This window comes from Folsomia candida, unplaced genomic scaffold (genome assembly GCF_002217175.1).
Source record: "Folsomia candida strain VU population unplaced genomic scaffold, ASM221717v1 Fcan01_Sc003, whole genome shotgun sequence".
Classification (NCBI taxonomy): Eukaryota; Metazoa; Arthropoda; class Collembola; order Entomobryomorpha; family Isotomidae; genus Folsomia; species Folsomia candida.
In genome coordinates, this window is record NW_019091195.1 from 4,682,538 (window position 1) to 4,705,385 (window position 22,848).

The following is a 22,848-nucleotide window of genomic DNA, read 5'->3' on the forward strand; positions in this document are numbered from 1 at the left end:
TTAACATATTCAAAAAATAACTTTTCCATACCTCGTTCGAGATTTTAAGCTTTTTGGAAACCTGGAAAAAATCTCATCTGGGAGGGATCCTGTGGGGTCCCTCCAGTATGGCATATAAATTGGACGGCATAAATATATCCTATATTTATGCCGTCCTATTTGTTATGTATATGCCATACTGGAGGGAACCCACAGGATCCCTCCCAGATGAGATTTTTTCCAGGTTTCCAAAAAGCTTAAAATCTCGAACGAGGTATGGAAAAGTTATTTTTTGAATATGTTAAAAGCTGACGATACAATTCTCCAAAATTGTTTACAACTTGCAAGAATAAATATACATCGCCAACAATTTTTATAAATACGTATAATAGATAGCATTGGTCATTGTATCTTTTTTAGTGAAAAATTGCGAGTTTCAATTTCTGAAAATTTTCACCCATTTTGTTGTAATAATAATAATTTTTTTTAAAACTTTTTTTGCAATGCTTAAATAAAAGAAGTTTAACATTTAAATTTTGTTAATATTTCAAAAAACGATGGAATTCAAATTTAGAATGCAGACTTTCGCTATTTGAAATAAAATTGGCAAATGTTTCCAGTTTTTGTGCAAATTGGTGATCAGCATGAAATTGCGGACAGGGATATAATTTATAAACTTCATATCATTATTCCGAAGGCTCTTATCTACACATATGTTAAAAGCATTAGAAAACATGCATCTTTTGGTGCAGCTTTCGCCACATAGTTCGCAAAAACGTGATTTTGCACCGTGTGTCCTACGACAAAGTTTTAGTTCACTGAATTATCTATCAGTTAAGACCATCCGAAAGGAAATCGAGATGTGAAAGTACTTAAGGTTCCCTTGTTAGTATTTTGGATATATGGATGTTCATTCGTCATCGTCGCTTTATTACCACCCTCGGAGTTGATAATTGCAATCGGAATTCCCAGTAATCAATCAATGCTCAAGTGATTGGAATGACAAAATTGCAAATGCTCAGGTTCGGATTAAGTTGAGGTAAAACGCATTAAGTTACTTTTTGTTGGTTGCTTGATGCTTGGCGGCATACTTGTGTACATCATAAGTACATTACTTCTTACGATAATGATGAATAAAGGTTCCCAAACTAAATTAATTTTAGGACATAAGCTTATATCTAAGCATGAGCATAATTTCATGAGATTACATTTTACGTATTGCACGAATGTGTAACCAATCCAGTGTACAATGGGAGCGCAAACCATGTTCCACCAGTTTAACAACGCCGTTTAGTTTAGGTCTGAAAAACCGAGCGTTTTCTCGAACTTGTAGCGCCCGTAAGTCGCTGAATTTTCCAGGTGCCACACCAAATGTTGCTTATGAAGAAATTGTCGATCAAACTGCGTGGATCAGAAATAAATTTTGAGTGAACATGGTCTGCGTTCCCATTGTTAGACTTCGTACCTCAAAATCCATGAAAATAAACAACACACGGAAGTTCTTTTGTACATTGAGATGGATATGTAATCAGAAATATTATTATTACAATACTGACGCAACATGTATATTATAACGATCAATGTTTAGAAAGGTAAAATCCTATAAATAATAAGGATAGCTTGTAAATTAATGACACATCATTTACAATTACAGTAAAAATTACATCACAATTGACCCTAGACGATGACCTTGTATGTAATAATGTACTTATTAAAAGTGCACATGACACATTGCATATTGGAATAAGAAGTCACGTTACTAATGAATTCCCAGGAGAGCCTGAAAGAAACAAAAACATTTGCATAAGTTTATAATATTCTTAAACACAAACTTTCTTTTCCAGTTCCAAATATTATCAGAAGATGACATTCGAGACGTGAAATGAGTTGAGCAACGTACACTTCTGTACAAAGAACGTCCAAGCTTACCTTTGGCTTTCGCATTTCTTGCTGATTAATCAAAGATGAGTTTTTCACAACCTAATAAGTGTAGAATGAGAGTGGGTTGGTGGTGGTGACGACGATTGATGTCAGTAAACATCGGAGGAGAATCCCCCATCGTCCTCGGAACCTCCGCCAGTCGAGAGAATATCGAGACCTCCGGGAGTCATCGAATTTGGATTCATTTGCAAATCGTCTTCTCTGGTTGGCGATGCTCCTCCTGTTCAAAATTAGCAACATCAGTTAATTCGCCCAAACAAAGTTCAATAAAGGTTTCACTACCTGATAATCGTGATCCTGGGCGATGACCTTGCGACCTTCGCCATTTCGCCCTCGCATTCTGGAACCATACCTTCAAAGAAAAAAATCAGAAATTATACCCCCGAATCGATTCCTGTAACTCAATATAAAAACCATGTGACTAATGATAAATGTTTTAAGAATCCATCATTTGAAATTGTAACGTGCAAGGGCCCCTTAATAGCTACTACTTGTCTAGACAGTATTTTAGCTCTTCTATTACATGTCGATATGTACATATCATGAGCTACCATAAGGAAATAAATGGCCACATAGATATGTATATTAAGTATAATTCATACACTTTCCGCAGGATATTTCATTGTAAAAGCTGTTTCCGCTACTTAATAACACCGTATAAAAATAAATGACTTTGATTCCAGCTCATAAAATCTTCCGCAAAATTTCCCAGTAGCCAACCCTTCATCATAACACCTAGCACTTTGGATACGATTTACAGAATTTTATTAATTATTCATACGATAATGATTGCAATTATGTAGGAGAAGAAATCTGCAGAGCTATAATTATCTCGAGATTGAATTACTACAATAAAAACTAATCTTCACAACTTCACACGAGGCCGGGTCAAATAAGGCAATTTGTAAGCTACTTGAGGCCACGGATAAGATGCATTAAACTTTATGGACTGGTGGAGGAGAGTCTTGATACCTTCTTTGAAAATGCGTAGTAAATAAGACATTGGTGAAATGACTTTACGGCAGCCGAGAGATTAATAATACTAATACAACCTGTCCTGAACTAAAGCAAAATGATGAAAAAACTGGTTCCCGTGAACAGTGACTACTGTGCCTAAACCTCTCCGACATTTGTAATGAATCAGCAAATAAGAAATTGCTACTATTGCTGCAATTTCCATCCCTCCAAGGCAAACACATAAATATGTATGTATATCACATGTGTGTATGTATGTACATATTTAATTCAGTTAAAAGTAGTAGCATTTTTGTAGCTCGCAGTTACATTTTGGTAAATACAAGGTAACTTTCAGCAGCATACTTACTTGTAGGACACGCTTACTTAGTCCCGTCTTTTGGGCGAGTTGTTTGAGGTCTTTTGCATCTGGATTCTGATTGATGGAGAAGTACGACTTCATTGTTCGAAGTTGGTGGTGTTTAAAGGACGTTCGCATGCGTTTTGTCCGCTGACCCACACCCCCAGCACAGTTTGTAGAGGAGGACGAGTCGTACCCTTCCAGACGAGGACCAGTCAGGTGGACATTCGGATCGTTGTTTCCCAACATTTCTGAAAAATTATGATAAGTTTTAATTTCCATGCATTGTGAAAGCACACTCGGCTGTGATGGGTGCGCGTAGTTGTCAAACTCCACAAGAAATCAACAAGCGTGAACCATAATTATGCAACAGTAATCACCGAATCAAATGACACCTCATGTCAATCAAATTTGCAAAGATGTCATGGTTTGCGTAAAAGGAGTAGCAGAGCTCTGCAGAGGTGTAATTACGGATGCTTGGAGCCATGTAGATTTGCAGGTTGATAGACGCTAACATGAGAAGTGCATCAATTTTTACTCCATACTCTGACTTGTTAAATATTTTCTTTAATAAATTACTTTCTGCTCCCGGCCTCATAAAACACAATGTTAAGGAATGGAATAATGTAAGTGCAAGTGGAAACTGGGGGCGCAATTTCTCAAAACATTGAATTTTTCATTTCATTGACTCATGTACTTATTTGCATAGTTGTGTCCAGGTAGGATCCTTAGACTGTTTACTTAACAATGGAAACTAGATAAAGTTAAAGGCCATGAATTGTATGTATCGGTTAATGTATGAGGCTAGCAGACATGCAAGGGAATGTATTTGCATTGTTTTAGCAGGGAACAGCCTGTTGTTTTACAATGCACACAATAATGTGCTCTTAAAAACTACATACTGCTGGTTATTCCACTTTGAAAAAAACATACAATGATCCTTATCGCATTATTTGCATATGTATAATTACATGTTATAAATATGTGGTAGGAATACCCTGTATTTTATTTTAAAGTCGGGCGTATTCAATTTCGTGAAAAATATATGAAAAACATTTTCTTGCATGTTGATCACTTATCACAAAGCCAAAATGTTTAGCAAGACTGCATCGAATGTACACATTGCACAATGAATCGATACATATTTTGACAAGCCAAAATCTTCGAAAAGCATCCATGAGAAAGCTTGCATGAAAGCATATGCATGCCATCCATGGGCTAAAATTCCCCAAATGCGTACGCTGTCAAGGATTTTGGTGGTGTGATGATTATATTTATTGGACATGAAGTATCATTATATCAGAACGATAAAACAGAAGGGCTTCTTTCTATTTTCTACAAAGGTGCACATATCCGGTCGGCTGCTAGCTTGGTGAGCTCTGATCTTACTCGAGATAAAGTGGGAAGAAGTCTACTGATTCTCTTGGCAAAGCCTTGCAGACAAGTTGCGGGTTACCAAGATAAGTTCCAAGGTAGACATTGCCTGCATTTGCTTAAGAATGGGATGATGGTGGCATGATAATAATTACTACACAACCAAATCTTCATAAACGCAAAGAATCAACACCGAAACGAGCATAACAAATGGGCAATGCAGTTCACGGACAGAAAAATTGAATTTTCTGTACTCAAAGTGAATATATACTTATTATAATACATTCACGTTGGAAGCTACGAAGGGAAAGGATGCACATTGCTTATCGTGCCCTAAAAATAATGATATGCGAAAATGTGACGGTTTTGCAAATAAATGGAGATGGCTCGCACGGGATACATGCATTTTGCGTGTGTAAAGCTCATCCATACAAAGATTTTTTAGATATCATCCAATTTAGGTGGATTCTGGGATGTCTTATTGAACGAGACTACACAGAAAAGTGGCTATTTTTCATAATAAATGAAACCTTCAGACCAGTGAAAATATGCTAAATTTAATAAGGATGTCTTGCAAAGGATCATTATCGCATTTTCTCAAGTTTACTGAATTTAATACATATATTCCTCCATAATAAGTTGCATGTTAAAAATTTAAGCCAGCGTTGCCAATTATCGCAATAGTGGATTTGAGTAGGCACTTGAATTTCCAGTGAGAAAAATTCCAAGAAAAGTCTCATTTGTAACAACATGCGTGCATCATGTTTAGACAATTTCTGAAATAAATTGACCACAAATGTTGGCTCTTCGTCGGAATTGATTCAGCGGGGTGGGAACAAACATTTTCACAATTTTTATTCGAATTTATTCAACTTCTTTGGCATAAACGTCACTTACGATTCATGTGTGTATATGCAAACATGATTTAAATATAACTGCTCAAAATTTCTCTATTTTGAATTTCCGTAAAATCCCTATGCATCTGATCACGATGATCAAGTTTGTATACAATCATTACAATCAAGTTGAAAATTAGCTAAACCAGAAAAATTCTATGATACCAAGATAACGTCACGCCTCCAATTCATTTGTAGAAATCACTTGTTCACGCATCAATTGCTAAGAAAACTCTAGTTTTTCACCCCAACACTTACAATTCCAATTATCCCCAACACATTGAGTAGCGCAACCCTTTGGAGATGCGATTCTTGCCTGACACGATGCGTATTTATCAGCTCTTCTCTCCTCAGTTTGTCATGATAATTAAATGCAAGCTTAGTTTTATCAAACCGAGGAAGTAAAAGGGGCGATTCTCATAAATCTTGAGACTTTGTTCCGTTGCGTCATGGCAGCGTACATATGGTTCCACTTAGAAACTCACTCGCCTTGCTTTTATTGGGGTTGTTCGTGTCATAACTTATTCCATCGGCATTTCCGGTCCATCCATCTGACTCTCCTCGGGTTTTGCTAGCTTGTTACGTGGTCCTCAAAAGCTCCATGGACAAAGGAGCTTGCATATGTACATATAGTATTTCACAACTTGTAGATGCACACACGACTGGCTCTACTTTTCTCTCAGTTTTTGTGGTTTCTTTATGGTCTTCGGATATGAAAGGCGAGGAGGTCCACCACAAAACTTACTTATTTAGTTCTAACTACTCCCTCAAAAAGCATCAATTACACTTACATAAACTATTTGTGGTTATATTTTGACAAGCCTTCATGCTCCTGACAGCCACCTCTGCCCCAACACTGCATGAACGAGCATTCATTCATTCACCAATTTTTTGTTCAGTTCACTGAATTGCATTGTCGATTATTATTTTTTAAATAATTTCATTAAATTGACATTTCTGATTTGGATTAACGTAAAGTTTACTGTGTAGGTCAGGTCTAGATTTTTGCATTATGAACGTATAGTCAGACATATGAGTTGATATTTATCAAGATTTGTTTGTAATTGTTGCGTGAGTATTTTTCAGCAAAAATTTAACATCCCGTCCAGATGGGACTATAAAATAATAATGCTACAGGTGGACTTGCGATTAATTACAGAAGGACTATATGGATCCTGACCCTCATGATTGTAGCATTGCTTAATTATACGCTGTGGAGTATAATTAAAATGTATTGAGCAGGCCTTTCTGCAATACAAATGCCATTTGTGACAGCTTAATCACGTCGACAATCGACACCTTCAAGTGTCAGATAAATTGGGGTGTTTACTGCACTGCTGAATATTCATAGTTGGAGGAATCTTAATTTGCATTCTGACAGGTTCAATTTCTTTACCCATTTCAATAATATTTCCTCCTCTTTTGTTTCAACAGCAGCCTGACAGCAGTTGCAAAAGTTATGAGAATGAACACTTCTGGGATTATCATGGTCTGGAAAAATCATAGGCTGATCACCGGAACAGTACCATTACCATTATCCATTTTATGAAATACTCGTAAAAGCATCATCAAAGGAAATGGACAAAAAATAAACTTTCAATTCGGCCACGCGATCTGCTCCCTACACACAACCACGAACATCAATAATACGATATGGAAAACACCACGGCCTTAGTAAAAATATGATAATGGGAGTAAGAACTTTTTTTCAATAATCTTTGAGGAAAGCCAGTATCACACAACCACTGCATTTAATTTTTTTCTTTTGACCCAGCATATGTACATAAGTAGGTATTAGTCAAGATGATACGTACAAAAACAATGGAAAGTGGGGATCAACAAAAAACACCGGCAGTAGAAAACTGAGGAACATTAATAAAAAGACGGATGAATGATATCAAATGTTTCAATTTCCAACACGCATTTCTGATGATAAATAATTGCATGGGAAGAAAAACCAGCAGCAGCTGGGCTCTGATGTTTTCTCAGAATAAAAGGGTAACATATCTTTCATCTTGTGATCAAATAGTGCAAAAAAATAACACAATTTCATTGAACTACTGCTGTGTCTCAAGAATCTTTTACCCTGACCGAACTGCACGAAGTAGTACAGAAAATATTGACTGACGTAGTCTGATGTCCCACCAGGGATAACGTGTGGTAAGACGAGTTGGTGCGTTACAACCAATTGAATTGAACGAGGGAATGAGAGGAGAGAAAGAACCAGCAAAACTTTCTTTCTTTTTTCTTTTCACTTTGATTTCACAGAGCCGGCCACTAATGAAGGGTTGCCCTGGCAACTCTTCGTTTCGTCGACTTGCATCCCTCGTGCCTCACCTCACTTGACACACGAGACGACAACGACGACTTTCCCTTCCGCTGATCATCATCATCATCCTGACTTAAAGCACACCACGGAGACCAACCAATCATTTATTATTTTGTTATTACATGCACATATATTTGTGGGATATATACACACACCGCATCATTCCATTACCCACACGTACATAACATGCGAATTGATTGCATGGAATAAAATCGACTTCTCCAAGCCATCTTGATACATACGTTATGTAATGATATACGATACACAGATTTAAAGAAAGTAATATAAAACATCATTAGTAAATAAGTAATGCTAGATGACAAACTTTCTTCGCGTTGTATTAAATTGATCTTTATGAACAAAGAAATGCATGATTTGTGGTGTGGTCTGATAATAATGAGCGATTGGAGAAAAGCATAAATCTATCCTAAATAAGTTTCTCAGTTTCAAATTTAATATTGCACAACTCATGGTCAAATTATTGTTCCTTACCCAAATTTTGAGAGAGGTGCTGCATGCCGGGAGGAGTAGTAGCACCGATATCCATGACAGGACCCAGGGGAGTGGAAGGCATTGGGTTATCTTTCCTTTTCCTGGGGCGACCCTTCTGTCCCGAACCAGCCCCATTAAAAAATGTGGTGGCAGGATGGTGGAGATGGCTGGGAATTGGACTATGGTGCTGGGGACCGTGACTGTGATGGTGATGGTGGTGGGGACTGTTTGGGGGCAGAATTGGGAGAGGTGAGGACCCAGAATTTTCATCGAGTATCATTTCATAATGTTTTTGGCAGTACAAATCTGAATTTCTCATTCCAAAGTGGTCACCTAGCACAGAAAATGGACCAAAATGGTTTTTCATGGTCCGCAATGAGATTATATCTGATCATTGTTTAATACATACCTTTATTTAGAATGTGGAGACAAACAACACAGACGAAGCAGTTCAAGTGATAGACTAGATCCTTGGCTGATTGTGGATTAAAAGAGAGATGTGAATGAGAATTAAGCTGCCTAAGATTGCAGTTTTCATATATTCATGATTACTAGAATGGAAGCTTACCCCTCATTATCAACTCCTGAGATCCTATTCCGTTCCGACAGCGGGCACACGCACGTCTTGGAATTTGCTGATATGTTCTGCAAATTAGATACAAAACATTAATGGCATTGTCGAATCTCAATTTTTAGCGACGATTTCATTCCACAACTCCTCCAAGAGTTAAAGTGTCAGCAATAATTTTTATGGGTGTGGCATCAATTGTTTTACTCCCAGAATGGTGTGGAAAATGAAAGAGATTTGATCATCTCTTGTATTTAGTTGTATCATTGAACTTGACATTTGTTTTATGTTCATACATACAAGTTGAGAAGAGCTACTGAAATTCAAGTGGTTAATTATTCTCACGCCTGAATTCGAATTTGGTCATAATGTCGCATTACACGAATCGTAATACCAATGAAATGGAGCATTAATTGGAGATAAATGGACCAAGTCGTGAGGATAACCACTTTACGCGAATATTTTCTTTCACTTCATCAACAACCAACTTCTGAAAATGATTTTGTGGGCCATCCGAGAATCAAACCTCGTTAAGACCAACCTACGTACATACATAACTACACATTTCATATCCATTCCTCTCGTGGGTCTCATGCATGAAGTTATCTGAATGAATTAAGCATCAGATGAGCCAGCAGGAGCTGAGCAGTAGGAGTTTTACCGACGCATACAAAGCTAAATATCAATCAAAAGGGAAGGGCAAGGGTGGGGTGAATGAAACAAAAGCAGACACAGGTAAGTTGTGCCGATAGTGCGGACAGGTGCCTTGGCTAAAAGTCACTAAATACTTGAATATGCTCGACATTTGGCCCAATTCACATGAAAAATGAATTATGAATGAGCAGTCAGCAGAAGGCCCTCCACCATTTCATGGCACTTTAAATAAAAACGGCATTATCTCCTCGCTTGCCGACAATCGCTCAGAACATCATTACAAAGTCGGAGAGCAGGTATAGCACTTGTGCAGAGCAATATGTGTGTATCAGTAAGAGTAATAACGCATGAGGCCTTTGACATCTGTGGCTGTAACACTTGTGTCATGATAAGCTGAAAGCACTTCATCCACATACTTTCATATGCACACATGTATTTATGTACGCGCACACTTTGTTGCTTCGGCATATTAATGATTAATGAGATGAGATTACTAACGAGGGGCACGCGCTCCATAATTTTATCTTTATCCATCTGTCGTCACCCTCCCATTCACCAAGATTCGTTGGCTCAACGAATTGTCAACAAATTTGACAACTTTATCAATTAATTTTAAATATTTAAATCTCGAAAAAATTTGGGTAATCTGGATTATGCAAGTACGCTGTTTGTTCATATGTCAGTATGAACAAACCTAAGGTTTATAGGGTCTAAATTTGAAAGTACTATTTCAATAGGCAACACAATAACGTATCATTTATAGCAGTGACGTGGTGACACATTGCGTTATATTAGTATTTCCATTTTAGTCGAGTTTTATGCTCTAGATATGTGTGATGCCACTAACGAGACAGGTTTATTGTTCCCCTCTAGGTTTGACCGATAAATGTTTGAAATATTTAAGACAACTTGGGCGATAACACGCATTCTGCTTTTGAAGCAGGCAGGTAAGTAAGTGGACGTACCACACTAACAAAAAAGAGTTCACTTTTTCAGTGAAGGACATTTTAACAAAGTCCACTGTCCAGTATGGATAACAATTTCGTGACACAGTTTGGAGCTTCATACTACAGCGAAATTCTTAGGCTGATTGAAAAAAGGTACAGCCATCCACCCCAACGTCGTTTGTGAAGGATCTTGTTTCCATCCTTGCGTGTGGATTTTCTCCATTCTTGTTTCATCAACATTTCACAATTCTAAACAGCTCGACATTATCACCCCACATCACAATTTTGAATGGATGGTTTAGCAATCAAAAATCAAATGGCATGAAATTCTAGAATGCGGCAGAAGAGAGGACCCTTAATTGGTGTTGTCCACAATGTCCACATTTCGTGTGTGTCGGCGTTTGCTTCGATGAATACGATTTTTGAAATTCCATTCAACTAAGGGAACCATGTGAATGTGAGGATGCGTAAAGTTTTACTCTTTGTTTCGTTATTTAATCGCTGGTCAAAAACAGACAATAATCCATTGTTACTGTTCCATCAACTCTTGTTGATGCTTAAAGTTATTTTTATCCAATTCTACTTTACTTATTTTTTATTCAGTGGAATTTTGTATTGTTTTGTGGTATAATTCATTAGCTGGTTGCATTTCCCCTCATCATGCAACAATTTCGTTCCAAATAGTTTCTTATTCGTCTGTCTCTGTCCTCATCCGGAGTTAAATATCATAAAACCAACTATGATCAAACTCTTCGATTAAACGAATAATTCAATTTTTAAGCGTGAAATTTATTGATCCGGTCTCAGTTCTTATCTGAACTTACTTAACCCTCAGTTCATGACATTTGTTTTATGAGCAAGCAAACTTTAATTAAAGAATGCAGGCTTTCACCCATTTTACATGGTCCACCAAAATTTATTTGAAGACCACCCACACACCAGATCACAATTAATCCAAAGCTATGTGTACAGGCATATTTACATAAACCGAGGATGATGCCAAATACGTTACACTTTTAAACAATCGATGATAATATGTTAAGATTTGCGCGTCCTGTCCACTTTACGGAATGTTGTGGCAGCATACGTAGAAGAATGAAAGGGAATGTTGATTAATTGTTCATGTTGTCTAAATGATGACATTATGGGGTCATTATCTGCCCAATTGCCAATCATCACTGGGATGACACCTCATAATATGTTAACCAAATTTTTCATATGCTATCAACTTCCCTCATGTAATCTCTTTATCATAGTCAATTGTCAACGACAACTAGTAACTATACTATGCACGTACATACGTCCTTATATAGTGCGTATATATACATATGAATTCTGCTTATGCCCACGTCCACCTGACACGTTGGCAAGAATGCCAACAACTTTTATAATTTTGTCATGTTATTAGTTTAGTTATAATCATATCTCTTGAAGAAAATATTCCCCAACATCTTCTTCACATTTCGTTCTTAATATTCGTCATTTATTTAAAAGATAAATATACAACATCTCATGCATTAGGAAACTAACCAGTTTTTCTAAACTTAATGCTGATACACAACAATTAGTATGCAATATAAATCACACGTACGTTCTTTGTATGCAATTAATTATATTTTCGATGACAAACTGAAAACTGTAGACACACATAAACTTAATATGAGGGACAAATAAGAAAGTAAATTAAATAATTCTTTGCACGATTTCTTGACGCATAAAATCGCGCAATAATTTTCACAAGTTTTATAATGATGGATCCTGCTACAAAGAAATAAGCAAGGAAATTTTTTGACAGTTTGAATCATAACACAAAAGTTTCAAATTTATAACAACGTCAATTCAAGCGTGCTTGTTAAATTGGAGGTATGTTAAATTGACACATTTCGTACTTCATATCCTATCATAAAAACTAATGATATTCCACATGAGAAATTTTAAATCAGAAAAAGGCATGATTTAAATTCGACACTATTCATACTTTACAACATATTTCGCCTTGTTAGTTGCGAATTCTTAGACTACTCAGAACTATCTATCAAAGCAATAAGCATCAAAATCGAATGCATATTATGCGGGCTAACGATGCTACATGGATTTCGAAAATCATCCGAGTTAACAAGATTCAAGTGTCAAAAAATCCAAATCACTCTCGTCTCTCATCCCACACGTTTACCGCGTGCATCATTATACTCATTTCTTCCTGGTCTCACCAAGTCAGAATTTCTTCAAGGAGAAGATTTACACAAGTCTCAGAAAGCGGCGATCTGTGAGAGGAAATACTTTTAATGGTCTGAAAATCTGCGTCGTGATTATTTTCTAGTCCTTTATAGTCATAGTCGTGATGAAAGGAATATCTCAGAATTCAATATTTGTTCGCATTTTTGAACTCGCATCGCTTCTATCATAAATACATATCTACATAATATGTAAAATACATATACACTCCGTCAAAGCCTGTCTTCTTGTCATCGTAAAAAGTGTTAAAGCTCCACATACATGCATATTTTGAGCATGACTGATATGAGAAAATTTATTGAAATCTATAAAGCAGTCATTCCTTGTCTTGAGTTTGTTTTCTGCCATGTCGGTAATCATCTTGAGATTTCGAGTGTACAAACTAGACTCAAGTGGCTGAAATTCCATATTTGCTGAGCTGGTGGAGTAAAATAAAGGCAAAGCAAAATGCAGAGTCTTGTTTATAGGCGAATGTTGAAGAAAGGCGTAATATATTTTATTGAAGATTCGGAGATGTATGCCCTCTCGTCCTACGTAAGCGCCGGGCGTATGTATAATCGTGCTCTCTCTCGAACACACCCTGCCTGGTTGCCAGCCTGCCTCACTCTGACGACTCTTCGGTCTTTCTTCTTCGCTAATGAAGGGTTGCCCATAGCAACTCTTCGTTTATTTTGTACCTCTTCTGTCTATCTCCTCATCCGTGGTGTAAAAGTAAAGCATAACGACCCAGCAGAGTGTAATATCAAATGAAATGGATGGAAGAGACGACAAGCACAACTTTCCTCCGCTTGTTACGTATTTTCGCTCCAGAATGTCCCAGGCGTGCTCAATGTTGGTTTAATGCATCGATAACCCTTGCAACTTGTCTTCAGCTCAGCCATCCAAACAAAACTGCTGCTGCTTCTTTCCCCAGTCGGAAGAAAACGCTAATCTGCACCAACTCGTGATAATAATTGTCTCCGTCGAAGCTGAATCTGTAATGGTCTCTCTGTGACAAAAACAATCGTGATAACTTTACAGACGCTTGAATCTTAGGTACTTGCATTCACGAGGAAGTTCGACTTTAGTTAGATAAATACATGCATTAGTGCAGGATGAGATGAGGCTAAAGTGAGCAGGCGTTTATGAGACGGAGAAAATTTCGTCTTTCTTTCACAACTTTCTCCGTTGAGTTTTCGTCTTGGGAAAGCTATATTTTTAGCATTTTCTACACAAACATGACAGGAAAGTTTGTCTGGGTAAATGAAACTAGGCAGGCTTAGTTTCCTTCGTAAGCTTCTTGCGTAATGGTATGAAAATGGAGCAGGGGTTATTTAATGTGCCTGAACATGGAGTGGCCATTAGAGCAAGTGCAACATGTGTTTCTCAGTTCTTCACCGTTGTTGTCTACCGTCGAGAGTCGTAAAACTGAAAGGAAAAATATTTCATTTCTTTATCTTTGACATGTATCATCCCTCTGCAAAGAACGAGATGAAATGACGACAACTATCTACGATTGCAAAAAACTGATGGGTTTACGGCAGGGTGCTGGCCAACTCAGAGGTAGTCTCATGCGGCAAAATATGCATGTATTCATGGGTACATTTAACTAACTCTGTGAAGGTAAACTAATCGTAAGTATGACGTACCACCAAAGCAGAATTCACCCAAGACAATTAACATGATTGATGTCCAGGCATGGGAGCTTGGTGGACGTTAATAAGAATTTTAGTAAACCAATGGACAAATATTAACAAAAAAGACAACTTGCTTCCTTTCACAAATTGAAAATTAAGTATTTCACACTTTTGTATTTCGTTTAATAGGGTTTTAAAATATTAATTCCGATCTCATTTCCCATTGCCATCAAATTCGGGCTGTATCACAAAATCTTTAATCATAAAACCTCCACCATGGGGTAGCTAATAGGAAAAAATTATATTGACTGTACGGTATGAGTATTTCGCAGGATGATACAACAAAAAATGGTACACGTTCATAAAACAATCCATCTCTGCCTACGTACATTAAAACCAATCATATTCATTTATTATTTCTGAAATTCTTGAAAAAGAATAAAATGCGACTCAACTCGTATGAAGTCAAAAATTCCCGAATTTTACAAAAATACAGTGTGCGCAACGTGTTTCTGTTGCTGTGCAGGTATACAATTACACCTGCAGAGATAATGAAGGGTTTCCCTAACCTAATTAGTTCGAGATTCCGCAGATAGCAGCATAAAAACTGGTGCTGTCAATACTAAACGTCAGACACCAATTGTTTATTATGTATCCGGTATGTTTGTGCAACCATTAACTTTGAGCATCGATTTTAGTGTTGCATTATTTTATACCCGCAGATAAATACGATAGGAGGTGTGTAAGCACCAGAAGCACATTATTATCTCGTCCCCGTCTCACGATCTCTTTTCAATTACATAATCAAACGAAGATATTAAGTATTGATTTCCATATACATTAAAAATTTCAACACCAAACTGTTTTCCATGTAATTAGAAAGTAGGAAAATTAAAAATCAAAGCTCACGATTTAAGTTCAATTATCACCCAGAAAAAAAAATCACCCAACTTGAATTATAATTGATTTCCTACCTGACTTTTACTCATTGTTTATGGAGAATGAATTTGCCAAGGAACGCATTATAGATGCATTCTGGTCCACCACTAGCCAACTACTTGTACGTATGAACCACTAACCACCCAGACAGCAATCAAAATTCGAAACCGTTTCCTACCTACATATTTATATGTACTTGGTCAAGAACCAACATGCAGAAGCAGAAGCTGGGTTGTGGTTCCAAATTAGTCGTAAGTGTATGCTTTGATCAGAATCAATTTCCACCTTTCAACCACAAAATCAATTTCATTCAATTATTAGACACTGGATTTTGTTCGTGAAAATGAAACCAGTGGTTATTGCTGCTATACGGTTGAGTTTTCTCAATTGTTAAAACCCTGAGACTGAACCGGCTCCTTATTTTGTGGAGAATCGTAGTAAAAAGTATTTACCAGCCAGTTCTTGCTTGATATGGTGTTAAGAAAAGCTAGATCAATAACAAGGCAATTCTAGATACGTCCGTCCGTACACATCGTCTCGAGTGGAAGTTGGTCTTGTTCTTCTTGCTGCACACATCGAGATCAAATTGAACCTCGTTATTATTCAAGTCACCACTTTCCCATCCAAATCCAGCTTCTTGGCTCATGTTACTTTTTTATGGCTGATGCGAGACTACGAGCAAGAAGGAGGGTGTCTCTTTGCATGGAATTAATTCAAGTGAGCTGTAACCGTCTTCGCTTTTCTGCTGCCACAACTCACGCAGATCTTGACATGAGTTGACAATTGACACATCGTGACTTTTACATATTGCCCTCGTAAATATATCTATATTGCTTCTTCAAATTCTGCCTCATGTGAACTGGTGCATAGAACAATCCTTGTCACTGGTCATCAGATTGTGAGCTTCTCATCCTCTCTCTCTTTTTAGGAATTAGTATTTCGTGGTCAACTTGCCACGCATAAGTAATTCCAGTACGGAAATTATTAATCTCTTGAATGCTAATCTTTTCAATGAACTCGACCAAGTGATCTTTAGCTACTGATCTTCATAAATTCAATTTCAAGCAGTTCAACAGCTTGTTGCAGAGTAGAAACTTTTGAAACGTCAAAGTGAGGAAAAAATTGGCTCAGGAAACGCAATGTTATCACTTAGTCATTTTATTAAAAACTATGAATATTTTAATGTCATTTTTAAATGAACTTTTATATGCATGCTCCAACAATTATTATTTACTTACTACATAGTAAAAAACGAAGACGTTTCTTTCATGCAGCTTTCAAAGATGATTTGGGTTGAAATAAGTGATGAAAGTTGTTAATAAAACCCATGAATTTCCACAAGAGGTGGGTAAAAGCTGTCGACGAAGTGGTATCAAGTTCTCTGCTACCGGAAGGGCTCAGCAGGAACCAAAGAGTAGAATGTCCAGGCGTGTGTGCATGTTCCAAGCAACAGGTCAGATTAATTCCATATTTCAGTCGTTTTTTTCAAAATGTAATACAATAGTTGCCTTCTGTCGTGGGATGTGAACTGTGAAAAATGAACTAATAAAATGACTATTTACTCGCATCTTCTTACTTCTTGCCTACACTTTGAATTGTAAAGTTTGATATACCAAACTTGTTGTTGATATTATTATCATTGAATCATGTCATAAAATTATGACTGAACTTTTTACTTTATGGTTCTAAACTAGTTGTAGGTATCGCTCCTTGTTTTTACTTTTACAACTGCATGAAAGCGGATGGGATGGGAAGATACAGTATTTATATTTATTTACAACATTACAAAGAGAAGCGAGCAGGCAAAAGTCCACATAAACCAACCACATAAACTCCACTAAATAACACCCACCTCAGATATTAAACAACAATTTATTATACTCTTGTACATATTCGAAGACGATATGTATATGGAGCTTAATCGCCTCTTTATAACCACACGGCTTTCATTTGAATTTCAACGTGGAACGAAGAAATGGACGTGTTCATTGAAATATTGAAACTTGGACGATCATATGCAGGATGGCTTTCTTTTATTGCTGAGAGTGGCGTTTAAGAAGAGCTAAAGTCGGAATAAAATTGTTGGAGAGATAAGTGGAGGCTGTTGACTGGTTCTGTTTCCCTGTCAGACCATCCATCTCTCTGTTACGCTTCCAATTTCTACCCAAATCAGATCTGATATGATCCACTATTTTTTATATAAACAAAAATAATAAAGAAGTAGAGGCGTATAGACCTGTTTTCTGTGCGAGATAAGAGCAATCGCATTCAATCTCATTTACAATATTGTTAATAGCACACTGCAAGTGTCGTTCTTTCGGGTTTCGCCAAGTCTTAAAAGAAACTGGGATTATGGCGGAGTTTGCATAACCAAGAAAAATAAGGTATTAGAAGGTGATGAAATTACTATGCAGCTCGTTGACTGATGCATTTAAACAACAATGCTTGACTTTTAGATACTGTGAAATAAATCTAATTAAGCTTATCTTTATTTGCTTAGGATTCACCCTTAGACTTGATGAATGGGGACAGATATGACCATTGTGAGTCATGTACATACAAATTAGCACTCTAGCCCATCATCATATGTAACACCACTGGGTGCAACATATGCAACCCGTGAAATAACAACATAAAGTTACTACCAAATCTACCAGCAACAAAGCAACCCGCATGTAATATAATTTGAAAACTGTGTTCAGCAACAGTTTAGATAAATGGGAGAACGTGCCTTTGAAATTATCATCATTAAGCAATTAGAGACAAATAAGGGAAAATCTTGTATGTCTGGTTGTACACATCATGTGCGTAGGTCCAGCAGAATTTATAACTTATCACTAATGTGCGAGTTTTAGTAAATGGCACGACATGGCTACTGAATTACACGTTGATGAAGTATTGTAAAGTACTGCAAATTGCATATCTTTTATAAAATATAAAGGAGCTTTTCTTAAGATTGTGTAACATAACGCAGTCAAAATTGGCAGGGTGTGTATGAAATAATGTGTATTGTTTAATTTCTGTCTAGGTGTCATGTATCCACATGTATGCGTATTTGTATGCATTCATTGGGTTGACGCAATACGAGATGTTTAGATTCATATTTGAATGAATATTTGGATTAAAATATTTTATTAGCCAATGGTCACGTGGCGAGAAAGTTATTTCGCAGGAAAAAAAGTTTATGTATTATCCTACGAAATATGTGTGTCACATAGGTACATATGCATCCATATTAAATTAAACAAGCGAGACATTTAAGTAATATGAACCTTTTGTTTTAAGATAATTTCAGACGACCAATGCGACACACTTAATTTGACTCAATTGTCATTTCAATCTGTAATTCACTTCTTGGAGCAAAATAAATTTCCATCCAACCACCAGTGCATAAATAATTAGAGCTACATAGCTGCAAAAATGTATATGTATATGGAGAAAGTTTCTGTAGATTTTAGCTCATGTTTTTCATGGATAAGTAGGATCAATAATTATACGAAAAACAACTACTATGAATGAAAAATACGAAAATTACCGTAATATATATATTATGCGTAGATTCGCATTCTTAATGCAAATCTCTGCAGTAGAAACCACAAAGAAATTAACCGAATAATCATTTGAATGAAACCTTTAAACTCCTCTCTTTAATGGTAACATGGTACATTAGATTCGTCTTCTTATCAATATTTGACGCTGACCATCCCTCAACCACAACCACTAATAAATACTTGTCAAGTCTGCCACCCACATCCTTTTAGTAGTTAAAAATAATGCTGTTACAAAGTTCACGACTTACCGATAATAGTCGTCTTTGCAAAGGATTCTGCCATCCCGAGAGAAACATGTAAGCTGATTGCTTAGAACGACGCCGCAATTTTGACATTTCAGGCAATCGCAATGCCAACTTTTCTCCACCGCGAGCACGTAATATCTATCAAAAATTCTATGACCACAGCCTGAAAAACCGAGTTAGACTTATCATTTGACTTATCAAGCACTTGTTTGCTTGCCTATTCATTATTTATCAATGTGAAATGAAGAACTGTACACATGCACTTACCGTGACAGAGATTATTACAAACGCTATTCGAAGAGCTCATGTGAATGGAGCCGACGGGATTCGGTCCGTGGTTATGATTATGATGATTACTGGAATTATTATTATTGTGGAAATCTTGCTGCTGGTGATGATCTTGGTCGTCATCCTTATTCATTGCTGGCGGTGGACGACCAAAGTCCCCACCACCGCCCCCTTCGACGACAGGGTCGAGGCGAGTCCAGTCCCCACCTTGCTCTTCTTTAACCACAATCATGAGTCAACTACCACCACCGAAGAAGACAAACAGTTTTTTACGTATGTACGCTATGTCAATCAGTTCCAGTTAACAATACTTTCACTTTCTCACGACTCGTGTGTACAACTTAGGGCATTTTGGTTCTCTTTCTTCGACTGACGAGTGTATTGCGGTACGCAGTTTTATCCAGGATTAAAGGGACAGTTTTGTAGGAACGGGATTGCAGAGCAGGAGAAACGATGTAGTAGTATTTATCGGTGGTGATCACAGTTTCAGAGGGTGGTCAACTCACAGCCAGCAACCTATTCCAGCAGCCGCAGTTCTTTATTTGGATTGGATGGAATGCCTATAGCTCTCAGCTAAAGACTTGTTTATCTTCCTCTCCCACTACGATGTACTACTACCAGAAGAAGAACCCGACAAATCTCACCAAGCACATGTGCCATGAGACTTGTTTGGATTCGGGTTGTTGGGGGAGGACTTTCTTCCTTCAGAAGACGGATCGAGCCAAGGATCACAAAGTCTAGACTTGCATTATCATCAGCAGACTTTAGGAAACTCCATTGTTCTCGGAGAATAATGGGCAAGGTCTTCCCACTCGGAGAAAGCAATTATGCAAATCTTATATGTATATAGTGGCAACAATAATTCACTTTCGCCACTAACGTGTCCACCCCTTGTTGAGAATTTCACTCACTCACAGAGTCAAAGTTGTCAAAAAATGCTGCACATTACACCACCGGCGATTACAAGTAGGATCGGGATTTTGAGAAACTGAGGAGTGTAAAAGAGTGGACGCTAATGCGTGCAATGATGATCTGGTTGTTGAGTTGGTTGGTAGTTCTGGACTGAAAAGCGAGTGACGGATGGGTACGTAATTTAGAGAGAGGAGGTAGTCCGGACTGGATTTGTAGTTGCAGCAGCAGCAGCAGTTGTTCCTATCATTTGGATATGCACTGCTGGCTGGTTATTATATTATTACGTGAATGTGGTTCTCCTCGTTCAGTTCGTGTGAGCGTGAAGAAGGAGGCTGGGAAACAAGGAGACGAGGCTATGTGCATCATGTAATGAAACGAATAAGCTGCATGGTAACTTTTCTCTCCGTATGTACCACTCGTCTCACTTTACTCGATACCAATTCATTTGTCTTCCTTCTGCACTTCTACAACAACAACGAACATTTTTAATCACTACGTACTAACACTGCATTTTTGGCAGACTGAAATGTATACAAATGTGAATAAATATCTATGTGGGATGGGCAAATATACATGCAGCATCGCAATCCGTGCTTATTACAACCACGCATTTACGAGTCCAATTGGTAGTTTGCAAAGAAAGTATAATTCTTGTACGGAGAAGCATAGATTTTAATTTCGTACTAAATCGCATTCTATTAAGACTAGTATATATACATGTTGCATTTGTTAGCTCGAGACAGGGCTTACGTACCTGTCGTGTGTCCGTCCAGTAACTCTCGTGAAATTTATCCGACCGACTTCAAACTTGGTACACATACAGTGTTCTGAAAATGAGGAATAAAGTTCGAAAATGGGCAAAATCGGTCAAGTGGTTGACCGGTGGGGTAAGTAACACCCAATTTTATAAATTGTAGGAAAAACTTGAAATGTGACGCAAGGTGTATAAGCAACATGCAAATCACTTGAGACCAAGAATATGAAGTAAATCTCATGAATTTGTTTACCAGGGGGCAGGGTGACCCACACTGGTAACGCTAGAGAAATAAACGAGTTGATTTGGAGAAAGTTGGATACACAACAATCTGCTTATCACAAGTTAAAATAAATTATTCCGAGAAAGGTCACTAAATTTTTGGTCCTTTTGAAGAAACATCGCTGGAGAAGAAAAGTGCTGTAATTTCTCATGGAAATTCACGTAGGAAGGTGATCTGATCATATTCATATCCTACACAAAAAGCTGATTTAGTTTGCTCTGCATAAATAAATGAGGGGCGAGGGTGAGAGGACGGGTAAAAAAACGGAGAAAGACGGGACACTTCTTTTTGTTGGTTGTTGTGCTTGGTGAGGAGTTGCAGAGTTATTGGCTGGGGTGGGATTTGGTGTGAAGATGTGGGTTGGCCAAAGAAGTTTTATTCACGTCGACTCTTTTCATTCTGCCACCACCACCACGCCAAGTCGCAAAGCTAGATAAACGTAAAGGAAGATGCAGCGTTGATTCGTATCTCATCGTCCTGGTTCCTCTTCTGCCCACAGCGCACAAAGGAAGGGTTTTATAATCATTTCAGATTCTGCACAACTTTTTTATACATATTAATGTCTCGTAGAATCAGGGTTGAGAAGACATAAATAGGATCAAACCATGGTAAAACAAAGACTATGTAAAATCCATGCAAGCTTTGCTGACTTCCAGCAGGATGCACGCGATGACTATCAAACAAACTTAGGTGAGGATACAACTGTCGGTAATTTAACTAAATCCAATTTATAGCGGCTTTGGACTTATTGATTTTGCAGATAAATAAATAAACCTATGCTGCGCATACTTCAGATCTCATCTAATCTGCTTGCTAAAAATATTAGATTGTTTAACCAATACTCAACCAGCTTGCTAATTTATGACAATTTGTACACACATATTGTCTTCACAAAAAAATACTGTTGTCACATCTTTACAGCAATCTGTATTAAAGTCTTCCTCCTTGTGTACATAAATGTGCTTGGCTTATTTATGACGCGATATCGGATTTGACTTGACCCGTGAAAGTTAAGCATCTTTGAAGGCGCCAGGACACGCTATGCTTCAAGTGAAAATCGTTTCTGTCGGATAATGGATCGTAAATATTCAACGGCAAGGTTCTACATCGGAGGAGGACTCCTGGGTTGTACCAGTTGTTCCCCGTATTTTCATCATAGTTGTCACTTAAACCGAGATGAGATGCATTGGGAACATGAATAGCTTTCATTGTTAAATGTGTACAAACAATGCGTCTTCTCATCACATACTGCAAATGTCGCCACGGACTGCACAGCAGACAAGTTGTACGAAATTTACACAAACAGGTTCCCAACGTCCCTGCCTATGTAATGTTGTTGCCCCTGTTCTGGAAACTGCTTACTCGTTGGTACTATGGTTTTTTGTGTGGAAGATATCCTGTTACCGAGAAGATACAGTTCAAAATCCGGCGGAACATGAATACATACATACATTGTGAATATATGTACCAAATCGATGTAGCCTCTACAGACATGCATCCATATCATTGCCTTTGGTTAAAAGACAAAAC

At 37.5% G+C, this 22,848-nt stretch overlaps 1 protein-coding gene and 1 long non-coding RNA gene across 4 annotated transcripts; one reads left to right on the forward strand and one right to left on the reverse strand.

The window, feature by feature from the left end:
- Positions 1–1,486: 1,486 nt before the first annotated feature.
- LOC110845583 (LIM/homeobox protein Lhx9) lies at positions 1,487–21,113 on the reverse strand. 2 transcript variants are annotated; one of them, XM_035849378.1, is made up of 10 exons: positions 21,036–21,113; positions 19,349–20,745; positions 19,085–19,244; positions 8,895–8,971; positions 8,736–8,801; positions 8,327–8,659; positions 3,245–3,486; positions 2,203–2,272; positions 1,909–2,140; positions 1,487–1,759 (listed from the first exon to the last, which is right to left on the reverse strand). In XM_035849378.1, the coding sequence occupies exons 2-9, from the start codon at positions 19,599–19,601 to the stop codon at positions 2,010–2,012; spliced, it is 1,332 nt and encodes a 443-aa protein (XP_035705271.1). In that variant the 5' UTR covers positions 19,602–20,745; positions 21,036–21,113; the 3' UTR covers positions 1,487–1,759; positions 1,909–2,009. The 2 variants fall into 2 exon arrangements, with proteins under 2 accessions (XP_035705271.1, XP_021947722.1); XM_022092030.2 differs by lacking the exon at positions 21,036–21,113 and having other exon boundaries at positions 19,349–20,746.
- Positions 5,634–8,290, forward strand: LOC118434872. 2 transcript variants are annotated; one of them, XR_004834323.1, is made up of 5 exons: positions 5,634–6,576; positions 6,665–7,199; positions 7,280–7,503; positions 7,581–7,678; positions 7,774–8,290. It is a non-coding gene; the product is annotated as an uncharacterized LOC118434872 (long non-coding RNA). The 2 variants fall into 2 exon arrangements; XR_004834322.1 differs by having other exon boundaries at positions 5,649–7,199.
- Positions 21,114–22,848: the final 1,735 nt, after the last annotated feature.

Coding starts and splice junctions, on each gene's coding strand:
- LOC110845583 (XM_035849378.1), bottom strand. CDS start 19,601: ATGATTGTGGTTAAAGAAGAGCAAGGTGGGGACTGGACTCGCCTCGAC. Junction 8,802..8,894: donor TCAGGAGTTGATAATGAGGG/GTAAGCTTCCAT, acceptor ATCCACAATCAG/CCAAGGATCTAGTCTATCAC. Junction 8,660..8,735: donor TCTCCACATTCTAAATAAAG/GTATGTATTAAA, acceptor TTTCTGTGCTAG/GTGACCACTTTGGAATGAGA.